The sequence below is a fragment of the Neolamprologus multifasciatus genome, chromosome 2 (genome assembly GCF_963576455.1).
Source record: "Neolamprologus multifasciatus chromosome 2, fNeoMul1.2, whole genome shotgun sequence".
Lineage (NCBI taxonomy): Eukaryota > Metazoa > Chordata > Actinopteri > Cichliformes > Cichlidae > Neolamprologus > Neolamprologus multifasciatus.
Genome location: NC_140440.1, coordinates 25,064,606 through 25,077,317, shown reverse-complemented (window position 1 = coordinate 25,077,317; position 12,712 = coordinate 25,064,606). Strand labels below are relative to the sequence as shown.

Below are 12,712 nucleotides of genomic sequence, written 5' to 3'. Positions count from 1 at the left end.
TAGAATCCCTTGATAGTCATGAGATTTCATTGTACCCTGCACAGATTCAAGACACCCTGTTCCAGATGCAGCAAAGCAGCCCTAGAACATTCTTTTCTTGATATGCTTCATTTTTCCATCGGTGAACATAGAGCTGATGTGCCTTGGCAAAAAGTTCAATTTTTGTCTCATCTGTCCACAGGATATTTTCCCAGAAGCTTTGTTGCTTGTCAACATGTAATTTGGCATATTCCAGTCGGGCTTTTTTATTGTTTGTTTGAGCCAAAGTGGCCTACATGGGAGACGACCAAGGACACTATTGTTGAAAATAGTGGTGCGATCTGACACTGATGTTCCTTGAGCATAAAGTTCAGCTTGGATTTCTTTAGATGTCTTTCTGGGCTCTTTTGTTACCATTCGGAATATCCGTCTCTTTGATCTGTCGTCAATTTTCGTCCTGCGGCCACATCCAGGGAGGTTGGCTACAGTCCCATGGATCTTAAATTTCTGAATGACATGTGCAACTGTAGTCACAGGAACATCTAGCTGCTTGGAGATGGTCTTATAGCCTTTACTTTCAACATGCTTGTCTATGATTTTCTTTCTAATCTCCTGAGACAACTCTTTCTTTTGCTTCCTCTGGTCCATGTTGAGTGTGGTACACACCATGTCACCAAACAACACAGTGACTACCTGGAGTCCTATATAGGCCCACTTACTGATTACAAGATTGCAGACACCTGTGATGTTGATTAGTGGACACACCTTGGATTAACATGTCCCTTTGGTCACATTATTTTCATTCTTTTCTAGGGGTACCATCATTTTTGTCCAGGCCTGTTCCATGCATTTACTTTTTAAATAATTCAGTTGAAGCATGGTTAGAAAGCAATGTCTGACTTTCATTGGTTAAGATTGGAATTTTTAGTTATTGTTACTTTTGTCAAATTAAAGTTATTTCTGTGACCATTGTGTGTTTTTCTTTCATTGACTGAAGGGTACCAACAATTTTCTCCACGTCTGTATATATTGAACTGTTGTTGTTGTTGTTACCTTTGCTTCACTGTAAATAAATCCACTGTCTTCTTCAAAGGAGGCCTGCATACGAGTCCTGTCTTTCCACATCAGTCCTGACAATCAGCTTAATATTTTTCCCATTCTCAGAGGACTCCTCAAAGGCTACTATTTCCATGCAATATGTTTCTTTTGGTTTCTTTTGTGTCAGTGATGTTAGTCACCAGATACAGAAACACTATAAAGTCACAGCATTAAATTTAAATCATTAGATTTATGTTGCAAAATTACATATTTAACCCAAAACACAAAACTTCCTAAACCTAACAAAGCAGTTTTCAGTGACTAAATGAGGCCATCACTTGATCTTTTTTTTTTTTTTTTTTTTTTTTTTTTTTTTTTAACAAAGTAAAAGACTTTGAGTGTCCGAGCCGGAGGCCAGACTTGAACTGATCGAACATCTCTGGTAAGATCTGAAAATGGCTGAAAAGCTATGCTCCCCATCCACCTGTTGGAGCTCGAGTTTTCTGAGACTTTGGGTGGGAGCTTGTGCTCACTCTGAGCTACAAAATTTCCCGTCATAAAATGAGTCCAGGGGGAGTGTTGCTGCTCAAACAAGGAGGAAAGTGTAGTGAGGGAAACGCCCGCTAACACCGGTACGTTTCCTGGTTCTTTTTTGGTAACTCGTTGATTATTCAGTCACAAAGTTCACTGAGTATCACTTGAGTTAGTGTGCTAGTTAATTATTCGCAATTAAGGAAGTATTTAAAACATTTCTGACTGTATCTAAATTGCTTGGGAACATTCAGGAAACAGCCGTGTTTTGAAGCACCTGAGCTTCAAAACTGAGCTCAGGTTCACCCTGTTTCCAGTGATCGTCTATCAGATGTTTCTACGGGGGACTGGAGTCCATTTGTGCTAAATTCAGTGGATACGACATGATTTGAAAAGGCACACACCTGTCTGTGTAAGTTCTCATAGCTGACAGTTTATGTCAAAGCACAACGCTCAGGCCTGTATGGTAAAGTGGCCAGACGAAGCCACTCCTCAGTAAAAAGCACATGACAGCCCACGTAGACTTTGCCAAAGGGCACCATGAGAAACAAGGACTGAACTCTTTAGCCCAAAAGGCAAGCGTCATGTCTGGATGAAACCTGGCACCACTCATCACCTGGCCAATACCATCCTGACAGTGATGGTGGCAGCACCATTCTGTGGGGATGTTTCTGACATATTTAACCAAAAACACAATACTTCTTCCCACAAATTTCACCAGCAGGGCACAACCTGCTGTCTCGTGATTGATAATCTATGCACTCCTAATGCAGTTTTATATGATGAGTGTCTTTTAGTGTCACAATATTACTGCTGCATCATAGCACTGAGGGTTTTTTTTTTTTTTTAGACTTTAGGGCCATCCACTCACTGTGTTTTAAAAGCCGTCCATCATCAAATAAATCCAGAGTGCCTGTTGATGCTCAGAAAAAGTGACCTGTATATTTCCTGGTTCCAGTATCAGGTAATAGGCTGTTTACATGGTGACAAAGTATGTATAAAGAGTTGCTTATTAATACACAAGTACACTTGAATTGAATTGCACTATTCTGAAAGTATTTTTAAAAAAGATTTTATCTAGAATTTGCTTAGAAACAGGAGTGAGCTGTGTTTGCCTCTAAACAACAACAAAAACCGATTTCGTTTCTTCACGCTTCTTCTCGTAAGACTATTAGATGCATCATGAAATTTTTTCCATTCCCAGGTTGACAAAGAGTATTGTTTCTTTCATGCAAGGCATTCTTTTGTGTCAGTGATGTTTTTCAGCTACACTCAGCTTGTTATGCTTATGAAAGACTGCTTGGCATTAAATATATAAATCATGAAGTTAATGTGAAACATTAGTATTGGGAAGGGAAATATTTGAACCAAAACTACAAAATCTTTGTAGTTTTTAGTGCCTAAATGTAACCAGCTAGATTTTGATGCCTTGACTTGATCGAGTTTGCGAAAAGACAAACACAGTCTGCTGTCTCCTGACTGATAACCTGACGACTATGCACCCTTAATACCTTTTTATATATTTAAATATTTCTAATATTGTGTCCAGCTTTTAATTAAGGGGTAAAAACAGTGGTATACTTGGAACAGTTAACACGTTGATATGTTTTCATTGACTGGATAAAATCAGCTTTTACAGACAGAAAACAATTTCACAAATGGTTGGATCCTCTTTTTTTTGAATGTCTGAAATCCGTCCACCTACTCTAACTTGCCAGATGTTTGCTGATTATATATATTTATCTGTATATATTTAGATGCTAAAACAAAGAAGCTGCAGAATAACTTTAGGCACAATCGCAAAGTCACAATTTGTATTTAAAATACAAATCAAGTAAACTGTGCCTTGAGTCAAAGCTTGTTTGGTAGATTTTAGACATATTAAGTGCAAGTTAACTACAGGTTAACTACAAGTTGTACCGAATTAAGATCTGAGGACTCTCTTTATACCTTTAAAGATAAGCTTAAACAGAAGACCTACCTGTGCAGGTTTGCTTCTGTTTAGTTTTATCCATTCATGGCATTTTATTTGTTGTATTTTATTTTATTTTGTAATTTACTTTGTAACTTTTAGTCTTCAAAACTGCAATGTAAATGAACTTTACATGTATCAAGCTTATTTTATCATCACAAACAAAAAATCAGTCTTGTGTCGCGTTCCATATATGTGATTCTGTGTTTGGTGACTCTCAAGGTTATTATAATTAATTAAAACTGTCCCCTTCTAAAGACTAAAATTAGCACTGAAACGAATAAAAACAAAAGTATAGCTATACATTTTCAAACAATAAAAACTAAACTGAAACAAGCAAACTGCTCTGGAAACTGATAGTAAACCAACTTGAAAACAAAAACCCAAAACTAAATAAAAAATTAAAGCTGATTAGAAGTTCAAAACTATAATAATTCTGATGGCTTCAACTAAATTCTCCCTTGGAAAAATCATTTGGTGACTGTTATACGTTATGTAGTTATAAGTTATGTACGCTGCAGATGTAATAAATGCAAACAAACGTAACATCGCATTTGCAGGGGAATTGTGAAATGCATGGAATTTATATAAAAATCCAGTATTCAGATTAGCCCTGTTAAGGACATACAGACATGCATACATGGCATATACATCATTATAGTAAGATTAGATATTTGTTACTAATTTCATTACTTATTGTTATGCTTATTGTTATTTTTAATAATGCACATTAAAAAATAGAATATTGATGAAATCTCATGCCACAATCAGCTACTTTCATTATGAGCAAAAACCTACATGTCATTTTGAACATTATGACTTTTCAAAGAATAAAAAAAAACACAACTTTTTTTCAAATAGTATTTTATGAATAGGGATATATGCATTTAGAATCAATCAAATGCAGTTTTATATTTCAACATGAAAAGTTAAAAGGTGCATTACTGTAATTTTGTAATTTTAAGACAAAAGGAAAACATCATAAATAACACTTTATTAAGTACATTACAAATCACCCAGTTAGTTCCACATCCACAATGTGATTTCCCTCATTTAATAACAGCTTTACACATCAGGTTTATTAGAAATGGCAGCATATTTTAAGCAAATGCATAGAAACTACGATCCATTCCCGAGGACTGGATTTTCTTCAAGTGAAGGCGGGGAGGGTGTTGAATTTTCAGACTCTCTTCCTGAATCTACGGTGCTTCCCACTTCTGAAATGTCTCTTTCTGTAAGTGGTAGCTCCATATCATACTGAAACGCAGGATTGGTCTGCCCTTGTCTGTGCCGCCTCTGAACCTCCTCAAAGATTTGAAGAACCTTGAAAGCAGTCAGAAATAGCAGGTTTCAAAGTAAACAACCACCAAATTACTACAACAGAGAGAATGGCTGTGTGATCTTTATATTACCTTTGATTTTGGAATGAGACCGACTCTAAAGAAACCGATTTGTCCAGTTTCAATCTTGGTGCAGTCAACCACAGTAGATGCAATGTTCTCTGGGGAGGGTCCATCACATAACACTCCATCCACCTAAGAAACAAAACCACGTCCAGTTCAGTAAAAACAAAACAAAAACTTTAGGAATCAGCACTTCCTTTAGTCTTTATTAACTAAATTATCATGATTACCTTGTTTCCCAGTTTGGCATACACTTGGTTGTGGTGAGTTGTATCAGCTTCACCTGTGGGATTGGCTGATGTTACTGCAATGGGCCCCACCTGTAGGAATAAGCATTAGAAGTTTATATTCACTGATTTTGGTTCATTTTTGGACATGCAATGATCAATATTGATGTCCCTTACCAAACCAATGAGATGTGTGGCTACAGAACAGTCGGGGTTTCTGATAGCAATGCTTTGTGGAGTCCCAATGTGTTTGGCAGCATCTCCCAAACCAAAGATTTCCATCCACGGGCCTGTGTGAGAAAGCAAGAAACAAAAAATGATGATAATAAGAAAAATCCCACCAGCACACAGACACACACACACACAGTCTTACACTCACCTCTTGGTATAACCATGCTAATGGAAGATGGCCACGCAGCCTCCATGAAGTCCAGAAGCAGAGGGCTCAGCAGGTGTCGCACCGGCTCCAGCTGCTTGACGGAGGAGATCCACATGGACATGGGACGGTCCTCTGCCTGCTTCTTCACCCTGAGGCCAAACAAAATAGCGAGATTTAACAGGAATTAGACAGCTATAAATACACTTGGGGACAAGTGAAATACATGAAATAGGAAACTCACTTGTAAGCTTTGATTACAGCATCAGGTCTGTTGCAAGCGGCCACCAGCACATAGACGGTGTCAGTAGGCATTCCACATATGCCGCCATTTTTCATGATTTCTGCATGAAGAAAGAAGAGGGGGTGATAGTAAAATGAAACCCACATCCAGCATACTAACATCTGCTTATTTGAGAACTCAGCATCAATGTATCCTATGTCTTACCTGCAATCTGTAGGACAGATGTGGCTTTACGGGCTGGTAAATGTGGACAGACAGCTGCCCCTCCCCCTGCTCCGGTCAGCTTGATAATAGGGTTTCCTAAGGGGATCTGAGGAGACTTGAAGGTGCTGTTGAAAATGTGTGCCAAGAAAAAATAAAAACTGACAAGGCCAAAGATGATTGTGACTCCTATGTCATAGCCATAAGGCAGCGAGCCCATGGCGTCCAGCAGGAAGCTGATGAGTATGAGATGGAAGGTAAATGCGTAGACAAACCATGCGACGTTCATAAACAACGCTGCAGCTGTCACTAAAATGTTGAACACAAGGAAGGTAATGATCCCAACAGCAATGTTAAGACCTCTGGTCTCCCCATACAGGCCGCCATATCGTGTCAGCCCCCACACCGTCCACATCACCCCATAGAGAATAAAGACTGTGCTCTCAAAGGTTTTACCACGAGCAAAGGCTACTGCGCCGCACAGCAGCTCCAGTGCTCCGCCAGCCATGACCACCCAGGGTAGAATCAGCACAAAGAGAGGATTTTGGCTACCTACTGTGGCTGTGATTGCGAAAGTAGCCAGCACATTGGATGCATGGCCTAACACCTCTGCATCTGCATATTTAGAGTAGCCCAGGTAAGGTGTGTGCAATTCTTTGTCATGTGCCCTGAGAGTAACGCTCTGCATCCTGCCAACTAAAGCCTTGAAACAGCTCTGCCCTGTGTGAATCTTGGTACTAGAGGCCATGTTAAAGGTGGTAATTAAAAGCATGCAAGCGGAAGCCACAAATATAGCTGCCTGGACACCTTGAGTGCCTGCTTGGAAAAAGCCTTGAGGCTGGACTGCAAGAGCAATAGAATAGGCGACAAAGAATAGCTGGTAGAAGCCCTCCAGCAGGTCCTTCTGAGTACTGAACAGAGCCAGTATGAAGAAAAGAACTGAGAAGACAACAGGAAAGGGAACAGGTGAGTAAGGCCGAATGGAATAAAATGACAGCAGGGCACTGTAACCCTCTGCAAATGCAAACAGGGAAGTGAAGCCATAAAAAGTGGCAGCAAGCATGTCCATACCTCTGTAAAAGAGGATACACATGCCGAGCTGGAACACGCCAGCTGTCCACAGCCAGGGGACATGACCGACAGAGAGCTCAGGGACCACACCTAGCAGGGGACAGGCTAATACAGACGCAGATAATAAATTCATCGCCAAACTCACTGACACGGCATCATTACACCCCTGGTTCTGCTCTGCTTTCAGTTCAGCTTTCTTCTTCGCACCTGTTCCAGGGAGTTCCACTTTACCGTGAGTGATCACAGACAGCAGACGTCCAGAACCAAAGTAAAGACACACCAGACAGACAAGGAAGTAGTTAGCAGCTGTGGCATACAGGCCAAAACCTACTGCTGACAGACCTGCGATCTGATGGGCGGAAGCTAAGGAGATGCCAACAGCTATGAGAGAGAGAACTGCTTTCTTTGCTACAACAGCAGCAATGCCTATGATGAGCAAGGCCAAGATAAATGCCGCAAGGCCTGGGACAAATGCGAATCTCAGCTGTGTGGGCTGTATGACCCTCTGCCCTCCCAGGATATACACCAGACCAGAGCCACACCACAGAGCAGAAACAGTGAGACACAGGGTGGAAAACAGGCGGCCGTGGGACAGGCTGTGATGGATTCCTAAGAAAAAACAAGGCAGGGTCAGGAGAAACACTTACAGCTACATGACAACATGCAATAATAAAACTCAAACCTAAACAAACCTGAGTAAGCCAGAAGCGCTGCAGTGATGAGAAGCAGAATTCCCAGTGCAGTGTGGGGGACCAAGTCTTTTTCAGGAGTGCTGCCATAACCATTCACCAAAAGCAGGAGTGAACCTGTAGGATAAAATCACTGGCTTTATCTTTATTTCTCATCTTTACCTTTTTTTTTTTAACTTAAAAAAAAAATTTGTTTATTTTTGGTTAACTAAATTTTTTTTCACATCTATTTTTAGTTTGTTTTTTTTTAAGTTAACTTAACAACCTTAAAAGGATCATCATAAAATATTGTTTTATTATTATTTATATTATTCTTTGATTATTAAATAATAATTAATAATTAATTTGTTTTTGGTTATTATGAACTCTTATTTATTTACAGCAGACTGGATAGTTTAAAAAATAATGCTAAAAGTGATTTTCAGCTTTTCTAAGTGTGTGTAGTTGTTATTTCATCTAATATTTTTACTTACTTTGGTAAATAGGCTGTATTCAACAAGATTCTCAAAGAGGTTACATAGAATATAAAGACATAACATCTTTGCAAGTATCCTTGTGACTGAATTATTGTACCTACCTACACTCTTAGAAAGGATGTGTTAAAAAATGACACAAAAAATGTGTTGTTACACTATTAACACATTTTGTGTGAATTTTAACATAACATGTGTAAGAAAATGTGTAAACATTGAAAAAATGTGTAAAACGCTTAACACACTTGATGTGTTGCACAGTTTAACACATTTTGTGTGTTATTTTCAGAATCTAACAACAGGACCTAAAATTAGCAGCTCAGTAATTAAATAGTGAAATAAATTGTAGATTAACAATGTATTATAACTATATTAACTGAATAAATAAAATGTTTAGTTATTGTTTGTTTTCCACAATCCTTTCCTCATTACTTTCAACAAATAAAACATTTTATAATGTAATGTGGACCAAGTTGTGGATGGTGTACTAAAATTCTGAAAGAGGATTAATTTTTTATTTCTCAATATGTGTGGCATACCAATTAATGGCTATGGCTATACTATAAGCAGAAGTATCCACAAAGAACAGGCTTAATTTTGACCGTAACATGTGAATACAATTGAAGCCAAAGTAGGAAATTAAATGAGTAAGAATACACATGCTGAAAATTGAAACAAAATCTGCCCAGCAACATGACATACCAGCGGCGGGAAGGGGGCGCTATCTTTCGCGCCACTGAGACAAAGGAGGCAAAGATGGATGTTACGTCGCCTAATATGTTGACAGACCTTACAGTAAGTATCATTTACCAGTTTATCTTAATGTACTGAAAATATGCCGGGTTTCTGGAAGAATGTGAATTTATATAAAATATAGGAGTTATGTAGGAGTTTTGAGTTTAAGTTAATTACTGCTTAACTATACCTAGCTAACCTTAATGTAACAGTCTTGCTAACATATCCTACTCTTAATTTTATTATTAGTTCTTGGCTTTCGTGCCATACTTCATTAGAGTTAATGTGTTTTGGTAGTATTTTTATGTATTACTTTATTCATGTATTTATCTATTTACTTTATTTATGTATTAGAGTATTCAGAATTTGCTCTTAGAACCAGTGTGGTAGTTGGCTAGCGGCTCCGTCCGGCATTATGTTGTCTATGAGCAACGCCAGAGTCGGCACCTAACCGTAGCAGTGTTGAGTAAAATGACAATATTGTCGTTAGCTCTGAATATAGCAAATGTAGTTATCACCGCGACCATTCGTTTACTAGCACAGAATAGGAATAAAGACTGAGTAACTTTAACATGAAATATACCTCATATTGACAGAGATAATTATTTTTTCAAGCAGTTAAAGCAGTTTTTGCATCTAGTATGATTAACTAAAGTATGTGCACATTCTTTTTTAAGGCTTATTGCTGGAAACATGCTCTGATATAGTTTCTTTTTTATGCAGAACTTCTGAGGAAGTAATAGTCAGTGTAAAAAAAAAACAAAACAACAACAGCAACTTGACCATGCAAATTATCTTACTTATTTAGCCATGTGTTTCATTTTTTCAGCACACATATGACAACTTAGAATCTGTCAAAGTCCTTGTAACCACTTTTGTAGATGAGAAAGAAATTTGTAAAAAAAAAAAAAAAATCTTATTGTCAGCAGTGCCACAGACATCATAGGTCAAAGCCAAGCTCAGCACATGGGCCGTGTGCTTGATAGGTTGCTAAAGTATAACACTAATTTCATGGAATATATTGATGTTGACAGTGAGGTAGACATTAAGGACTTTGATAGATTCCATATCGTTCTGTCAAGCGGAGGGCCACCGATGGAAACCTCTCTTGGGGAGATTAGACAAAATCAGGTACACTTTGCATTTCTCCAGTTTCCTAAGTCATGAAATGTGTTTTAACAGTTATTAACTATTAGTCAGGATTGAAATTGTCTGCTAGAAAGTTGAACATCAGCTAAAAAGTCCTAATTTTTTCTCAGGGTCTGATGGGACCCAAATTATAGCTAAAATTAAGGAATAATGGACTTGTATTCAAATACCACTCCAAGTAAATTGTTATGTTTCACTGTGTAGGTAAGCTTGATGTGGAATGGGTAACAGAAATGTGATACTGTAAAGTTTGATTTTAGCCATACAGCTACCAAATGGACAGAATGTACTTTTGATTTAATGTATTTAATGCTTCATTTTAAACTTAAACACTTTTTTTCTTTCCGTAAGCTGGACTTGGAGTTTGGCAATCTTACAGGAGGAAAGGTGGACCTCTTTTTGCGAAAATGGGAAGCCAGTATCATTCTGAAGCTCAAATCAGTAGCTGCCCTGGAAACAAGAACCCCCCCGCCGTGTGTTAACACACCTACTCCCACCAGTTGGTGCCAGTCGTGCAGCCTTGCAGCCTTGAATCAGCTATAACGCACTTGGTTGATTTTGCACTGGTATGTATTAAGTAAAGTTCTCACGGTATTTACCTGAGGAAAGCATTTGTCTACACCTCACTGAATACTTCTCTAAAAATCTATCTTTATCTTCCCCATCTCCAAGCATGGAACAAGTATTGCATCGCTTTGCAGTGATCCTGAAGCATCATCCACAACACACCAACCCCAGCTGATATGCATCGGTGATCTAAAGAGGGCAACCAGGCAGTACATCATTGTTGCTAAGAATGACAGAGTAACCATTTCTCTGAATGATGGCCTGACGTGTGCTTGGATAAGCTTTTCAAACTGTACTGGGTATGTAACTTGTCCTATCCAGCACCACTTGGCTCCGTCTTCACCTTCTTTGAGTTTGTCTATGAACTGCCGCTGTCCACCCAAAGGAAAACCAAAGTACTGGAGCTGATTGCACAGATTAAAGGATGCAAGTAAAATGTTCACCGTCCAAAATGTAGAGAGTCTCTGTTCACAGAGGTGAGAAACCTCATTTGGCATCTTTGTCAAATACACTGCTTATCAGGACTGACCATTTTTATGCCTATGCAGTGGAAAGGTCAGACAATATGAACTGATTGGCTGAAATTTTTGATTTTCGTATTTAAACCCAAGGTACAGAATTGTATAACCTGGATGCTATATTCGCCAAAATGTATGTTTTTCTGTTCGCATGCAACTGCACATTTGTGAAATGTTGACAATTTGTTGAAGATGACAATTGTTACCTTTAAAAAATTTAATTCATGTATTGTCTGGATTATATCAGAACATTATATATATATATTGGAAAAATTGAAAAAAGGGCAATCATATATATATATATATATGATTGCCCTTTTTTCATCTTTTTGACATTTTAATGATCTAGAGAGATAGAAAGCTAGTCAGATATGAATTTTGTTTGATTTTGTCAAGTAAAAATTGTGATATGGCTTTGGCAAAAATTGAATTTAAAACATTTTAATTAAAAAGATTCTGACAGCTGTTGTTCATTCAGTTTGTAATGATTTATAATATGCCAGATAAAAAATGGAATTCAATAAACGTATAATATATACCCATCTTTTTTCTCCTTTTTTAAAAAAAAATTGAAATGTACACATTTTAACACATCTTTGTGTCAAAATAACACATCCTTGTGTTTACATTTTTTAACACAGAAGATGTGTTAAAGGAGCAGACACATTAATTGTGTTAAAACTGACACATCATGTGTTGTCCCTAATCTGATGCAGCACATGTGTTAAAATTTAACACATGATGTGTCAATTTTAACACATCCCTTCTAAGAGTGTACTGTTTTCTGCACTATATTAACACTACTCCTTTTTCAACTTAAAATACATTTATAGAGCTCTTGAAAAGAGGTTTTTATCATCTTTTTATACTCTTTTACAGGATAAATAAAAATCACTTTTTCGCAAACTTACAGAAATGTTCTTTCTGGCTTAAATGTCTTGATATCGTTCACGACAGGCGGCTGTTCGAGGTCACTTACAGCAGTTTAAATAAATCACTTTATTAAAATATACTTCATTATTTTCACCACATGTTAATGTGACAATATGAGTTATGATTAATATGAGCGCACATTTCGCCATGATAGTCTACATGAAAAAAAAACAAAACAAAACAAACACAAAGCTGGTAACACTTCGGAAAGCAAACCACAAGCTTACCACCGGCGATGCTCAGGATGCCGACGGATATGTGCAGAGAGCCGCTTTGAGCCATGGCTGTAGTGTCTCCCTCTGTCGACGTGAGGCTGTTTTATACATGTGGGCGTAACATCAGCAGACACTTGAGAGGGCGAGACACTCACCGGGAAATAACACGGGCAGCGCCCATGGAATATCCAACAGGCATCTGTTGTGTGTCTAAAATGAATCACTTAGGTTACATTGCATAAAAATGTAAAACATGTCATTATTTGGATGTTTGCACATGTAAAATACACAGATAAATACATAAAAGTTAACCTCATAGAAAAGAGTATTATTAATAAATTAATAATCATTAACCATTCCCCCGCTGCAAAAAATCCAAATCAGGATAAGA

At 37.9% G+C, this 12,712-nt stretch overlaps 1 protein-coding gene and 1 pseudogene across 2 annotated transcripts; one reads left to right on the top strand and one right to left on the bottom strand.

Moving 5' to 3' along the window:
* Positions 1 to 3,961: 3,961 nt before the first annotated feature.
* On the bottom strand, positions 3,962 to 12,406 carry LOC146524439 (uncharacterized). The gene is made up of 9 exons (XM_085132063.1): positions 12,334 to 12,406; positions 7,735 to 7,848; positions 5,975 to 7,651; positions 5,771 to 5,870; positions 5,530 to 5,678; positions 5,328 to 5,440; positions 5,154 to 5,243; positions 4,933 to 5,055; positions 3,962 to 4,843 (listed from the first exon to the last, which is right to left on the bottom strand). Exons 1-9 carry the CDS (start codon positions 12,386 to 12,388, stop codon positions 4,640 to 4,642), a joined length of 2,625 nt encoding a protein of 874 aa, XP_084988189.1. The 5' UTR covers positions 12,389 to 12,406; the 3' UTR covers positions 3,962 to 4,639.
* LOC146524440 (uncharacterized) lies at positions 8,314 to 11,458 on the top strand (annotated as a pseudogene). Its single transcript, XR_014875792.1, has 3 exons — positions 8,314 to 8,999; positions 9,769 to 10,654; positions 10,761 to 11,458. The product of XR_014875792.1 is annotated as an uncharacterized LOC146524440 (transcript).
* Positions 12,407 to 12,712: the final 306 nt, after the last annotated feature.

Coding starts and splice junctions, on each gene's coding strand:
- LOC146524439 (XM_085132063.1), bottom strand. CDS start 12,388: ATGGCTCAAAGCGGCTCTCTGCACATATCCGTCGGCATCCTGAGCATC. Junction 5,679..5,770: donor GCTGTAATCAAAGCTTACAA/GTGAGTTTCCTA, acceptor GTTTGGCCTCAG/GGTGAAGAAGCAGGCAGAGG. Junction 5,244..5,327: donor CCACACATCTCATTGGTTTG/GTAAGGGACATC, acceptor TTATTCCTACAG/GTGGGGCCCATTGCAGTAAC.